This window comes from Marmota marmota, unplaced genomic scaffold, assembly GCF_001458135.2.
Source record: "Marmota marmota marmota unplaced genomic scaffold, marMar, whole genome shotgun sequence".
In the NCBI taxonomy this organism is placed as follows: Eukaryota; Metazoa; Chordata; class Mammalia; order Rodentia; family Sciuridae; genus Marmota; species Marmota marmota.
The window spans coordinates 416,004-422,003 of record NW_026000080.1 but is presented as its reverse complement, the minus strand read 5'-3'; the positions used below and the strand labels follow the sequence as shown (position 1 = coordinate 422,003).

General features: G+C 32.5%; 1 protein-coding gene across 4 annotated transcripts in view; it reads left to right on the top strand.

The window, feature by feature from the left end:
- Pkn2 (protein kinase N2) overlaps positions 1-6,000 on the top strand; it is a 117,382-nt gene that overhangs the window by 96,413 nt on the left and 14,969 nt on the right. For all 4 annotated transcript variants that reach the window (XM_048814970.1, XM_048814968.1, XM_015504723.2 and 1 more), the window contains 3 exons: positions 379-506; positions 601-676; positions 754-845. In XM_048814970.1, coding sequence (XP_048670927.1) covers positions 379-506; positions 601-676; positions 754-845 — 296 coding nt within the window. The remainder of the gene's footprint in view (positions 1-378; positions 507-600; positions 677-753; positions 846-6,000) is intronic.

Below are 6,000 nucleotides of genomic sequence, written 5' to 3'. Positions count from 1 at the left end.
CCTCTCCCCTACCCTTCACTCCCCCTCCCCTCCACCCCCCACCAAAAAATAAAGAATAACCAGCTAAATTTTTCATCTCTAGTACTTGTATTGACTGTTGGAATATTTTTGTTCAACTTTATGATTACCTAATAAATCAGGGTTTGTTTTTTTTTTTTATTGTTGCTTTTTATTTTTATATGGGGGATTAAACCCAGGGTGCTTAAACACTAGGCCAGCCCTTTTTTATTTTTTTATTTTGAGGCAAGTTCTCACTAAGTTGCTGAGGCTGGCTTTGAACTTGTAATCCTCTTGCCTTAGCCTCCCAAGCTGCTGGATAAATAAGTTGTGTTTTGTTTTATTATTTTCATGGTTTAACAAGTATTTAATATCTTATAGGACTCAGAAACAATTTTTGATATTGAGAATGACAGGAATAGTATTCTTCCCAAATCCCAGTCTGACTATGAGCCTGATATTCAAGACTCAAGCCTAGGATATAGTGGTCGAGAACTTGAGGATAGAAGGTAAAGAACATATACATGTATATATAGTGTTTTGCTATTACATATTGATATCATATTTTATTGCCTTGTATTTAATTGAAATTACTATTTTCAGATCTGAGCAAAGGTTTCAGTTTAATCTACAAGATTTCAGATGTTGCGCTGTCTTGGGAAGAGGACATTTTGGGAAGGTAAGCATTTGAAGGTTCGTGGATACCTATAAAATTAAGAACTAAAATGGGAAATAATTATTTTAATCTCATTTCAGGTGCTTTTGGCAGAATATAAACACACAAATGAGATGTTTGCTATAAAAGCCTTAAAGAAGGGAGACATTGTAGCTCGAGACGAAGTAGACAGGTTAGTTTTTAAAAAATGAAATTGTTTTCCTGAAAGTTGTATTTTAAGAGAATGGATGAAATAGGAAAACTTTCTAATTTTGTCATAATATGTGAAGAAATTAGTGTATTTATGTTTGGCATAAGGTACATTTCTAGCCAATTCCTTTTTTTCCCTTCTTATGACAACTGATAAGTGGATACCAAGGAAAGATAGTGAAACGTTTAAACTAATTATGTTAAGGGTTTTGTAAATGGAGATGTTAAAGTATTTATATGAAAATTTTTAAAAAGAGTTTAATAAATGTAAACTATTGTGGATATATTTTTTTATATTTTATAGTTGTGAATGGACACAAGACTTTTATTTTATTTATTTATTTATTTTTATGTGGTACTGAGGATCCAACCCAGTGCCTCACATGTACTAGACAATCACTCTACCACTGAATTCCAATCCTAGCCCAGATATATCTTTTTTATACATTTCTTAAAATGCAAGGACTTTGAGGATAAAAATTATAATTAGGTTAAAGAATATACTTTAAATGATTCTCTTAATTGAATATGGAATATTATTGTGTAAAAATGACATTTATCACAGAGGCTTTCATTTGACATTTACTAACATTTTTTCTGTCACTAGTAGAGAGCGTCTAATGATTTTAATGGAAAAGAGTCCTATATAATGAAAAGAACCCTGATCTATGAGTTAACAAGGATGTCTTTTCTAGTCCTGATTGTTTTTCCTTAGTAATGATTTGACTCCAGAGGATTTCACTGAACATTTTTGAGCCTCAGCCAGCCCCCATATATTTAAAAAATATGTAATTTTTATAACCTTTGCCTTACTGAATTTAATTGCTACTTTTAATGTTTTTCCCATCATATAAGTAGTTCTTAGAATTAGGACAGGTCTTAAACACTTGCAATGTTTTCTTTATGAAAAAAATCATCTTTTCTTTTTAAGTTTACCTGTTTATTTTTTTACTCTCTCATTCTCCTCAGTTACATCCAAATAAATGCTTTCTTGATACTTAGGAGGAGTACTCATGATTTTGCTGACTATAAAATATTGAGTACCATATTACATCTTTAGATCTGTGTTTTTATATTGTATAAGCAGATGATTAAAACAAATCTTTGATATGCTGTTTATACTTGAAAAATAACAGAAGAGTCAAATGTTTTTCTTTCCTAGAATAGAATAGTAATTGCTGTCGTGTTCCTCGTGACTAAAACACTCAGGGTCACTCCAGGGGAACTGGGCTGCACAAAATAAACACACAAGAGACAGAAATACCTTTTTCTTATGAAAAAAATAAATTTTTTTTTCTTGTAATGGGGATTGAACGTCAGGATGCTATACTACCAAGCCACAACTCTAGCTCTTTTTATTTTTTATTTTTAGACAAGGTCATGCTAAAAAACTTGGAATCCTCCTTCCTCAGCCTCCTGAGTTACTGGTTTATCAATATATCCCACCATGATTGGAAAAACACAATAAATTTTTTGTTAGACATGGGTCCCATCTCCAAGATACTTCATTAGGTATTTGCAAATATTCAAATATTCCAAAATGGAAACACCACTCCCAAGTATTTCAGATAATGGGTACTCAACCTATACTACTTAATCCTGGTGGTTTATGGAGATTTTTGCTATATTGTTACTACTTTGAACCAAGTCTTTGTAGGAAAACATAATCCTAAAATTTTAGCCTTATTATAAATAATGATGTGGTTTTCCACTAACTAAAATATGTATTCAAGTTTGTAGCATATCTGATAATGTGTTGAACTCCAAAGGAAGTACACCAGAATGGATAGAATTAAACTAGTCACTTCAGAAAACAAGTACAGATAAGTTTTATAAATTAAAGAGGCTCCATATGTTTGAGTTCAAAATAAGCAATAGAGACAACAGCAACTCATAAGATGGAGGACATCATGGTATACTGATGGATTTAGATAAGGGGTTATTTTTTAATTTTTTTTAACATATTTTAGGTAGGATTTTATAAAGGAAATTTAATTTGTGTTCTATGAGAGATGAAAGATATTAAGTTTAAAGCTTTGAATAAGGTTGGATTATTGTATAGACTTTAAGGAGAATACACAATTTAGTAGTGTTGGGACAGGTTAAAGATTTTTGTGTAAATAGCTTTTAGGTTTGGTTTTGGTTTTGGTTTTGGTACTGGGGATTGAACCCAGGAATGCTTAACCACTGAGCTATACTCCCAGCCCTTTTTATTTTTTATTTTGAGACAGGGTCTCACTGAGTTGCTGAGGCTAGCCTCAGTCTTATGATCCTCCTTCCTCAGACTTCTGAGTCCATGGGATTACTGGTATGCACCACCATGCCCAGCTACAATAGCTTTTTTTGTGTGTGATGTAAATGCCTAAAATTAAAAGTATTGTGACAACTGGGGTCTTTACAGTGTCTAATTCTATTTGATTGTCCTATGACATCTATCTAGTCCTTGTCACTATTGTCAGTCATTGTCAGAGGATTCCTTTAAATGCTTTAAAATCACTCTCAGCAATAATCCAATCAGTGATTCTCAATCTTCTATACCTCTTACATGTTCAGCACAGGTGTAACATAATGATCATCCAATTGAGAATTAGTGAATTAGTTGAGTCACCCATAAAATCACTCCTAATTAATTATGATTTACTCATAAATATAAAAACACAGACAATGAAGAGCCTGTGCTTGCTGGGCTCAGTGGTGCACACCTTTAATCCCAGAGGCTAGGGAGGCTGAGGCAAGAGAATCACAAGTTCAACATCAGCCTCAGCAACTGCAAGGCCCTAAGCAACTCAGTGAGACCCTGTCTCTAAATAAAATACAAAATAGGACTGGGGATGTGTGGCTCAGTGGTTGAGTACCCCTGGGGGGCGGGGAAGAACCTGTGCTTGTCATGTGATAAAACTCTTACTAATTTCATTGGAATTTTTTTTTTTTTTTTAACATTTACTCAAAATTTAGGTTGACTTAATAAGGCTGATGGTTTAGAATTGATCTTCTAGATCTTGCGCATCACAGATTTAGGACATTTTTCGGTAAATTTAAGTGATGACAAAAATCAAAGCTTATAACTTTATTTTTTTATTTTTTTTTTTTTTTAGTGAATTTAGCCTTACATGGTAGTAACATTTAGAAACTTTCCCAAATTAAAAAAAAAAAACGTTATGTAGACATAAGCCTTAAACTTAAAAACAATAACACTGTAGCTTTCTGAGTATGTATAAATATAAACATAGAATTCATGGAATCAAAGGTTAGGAGTTCATCTAGAATGTGATAGTATTAAATGGAGTTTAAACATTTTATCATAATAGCTGCATTTAGTGTCAGTATCTAAAACAATTATCAGATGTTTTCTTCATGATCCAGTAGAATCCATATTACCATAACATTAAGAATACTAGACCTCCTAAATGAGATATAATTCATTTTTGTTGTTGTTGTTGTTCATTTGTTAAAAAATTAATCCTTTCTTAAAAGACTCAAAAAGGAGGAGAGTGGTACTATATATTTCCTTCTAAAATCAGGAATTTAGTTTGGCTTTTTTTTTTTAATTTAAAAATAAAAGCATTAAAATAAAGCTTATAAAAAACATATATGAATATCAGTTTTTGGTTCCAGTTTCACAAATAGAAACAGAAAAAGTACCTATTTTATTATATTAGAAACATACTTTTATAACCTAATTGCTAATAAAGTATATATCTTGATCTTTATTTTGATCAGGTACCAAAAATAAATTTAAATTTTACTTTAATAACTTTAGACCTAGTTTTCTTCTACTTTGAGTTATAAATCAAATTGATTTACCAAATATTTCAGAAGAAGGAAGAATTTTTTGTTATTGGCAAAATTATTATTTTATATCAATAGTTTTGACCATTGTTTTTTTTTTAAAATGTATTTAGTTATATATGGGTACAGTACCTTTATTTATTTTAATGTGGTGCTGAGCATCAAACCAAGTGCCCCACATGTGCTAGGCAAGTGCTCTTCCATTGAGGTACAACTCCAGCCCACCATTGTTCTTTTTAATAACTTGTCTTTGGCCGGGCACATTGGCACATGCCTATAATACCAGCTGAGGTAGTAAGTTAGAGGCCAGCTTCAGAAACTTAACAGGACCCTGTCTCAGCTTGGCATGGTGATCATGCCTGTAATCCCAGTGACTTGGGAGGCTAAGTAAGGAGCCTCAGCCTCAGCAACTGCAGGTGCTAAGCAGTTCAGTGAGATCCTGTCTCTAAATAAAATACAAAACAGGACTGGGGATGTGGCTCAGTGATTGAGTGCCCAAGTTCAGTCCCTGGTACCAACCACTACCACCACCACTATTACCACTCCGCCCAAAAAAAGAAAAAAGACCCTATCTCTATATAAAGAAGCTTTGGTATATTTCAGTGGTAGAGTGCCCTGAAGTTCAATCCCCAGTACCATTTTTTAAAAAGAGAGAAAAAAAGACTTAATTCTCACAGTGTAAGTGTTTGATTGCTATAGATTTTTCTGTAGTATAATGGAAAAATTACATTGTTCTCATGAAACTTCCTTGAAGTGTGTTGTAGAGTTCTCCATGTAGCTTATTTATTTTCCATTTGGTCTTCTAGCTTAAATTTTTATGCAGCATATGTATATCTTTCAACTCTATTTTATGTGATAAAAATTTGAATAACATGTCTTATGAATTATAAATACTGCTTTTGAAATTGCCTTGGTTACAAACCTTAAAATTTTAAAAAATATGTTTCAGTTTACTAAATTCTCTGACCTATTCCTGATGAATTCTCATAATTAGCCCCTAATTGAGCCTTTTTAAAAAATAGAATCAATGGGCTGGGGATGTGGCTCAAGCTGTAGTGCACTCGCCTGGTATGCGCGGGGTGCTGGGTTCGATCCTCAGCACCACATAAAATAAAAATGAAGATGTTGTGTCCACCGAAATCTGAAAAATAAATATTAAAAAAAAAATCCTCTCTCCCTCTCTCTCTCTCTCTCTCTCTTAAAAAACAAATAGAATCAGTAGCCATATGGATATTATTCTGATACCATCAGTGTAAACACTACAGTCATATCATGTTAACCATATTTTAGTTTTCACAAAAGTTATGTGTATATCTAGAAGAATATCTTTCATAGCATATATAACAAAA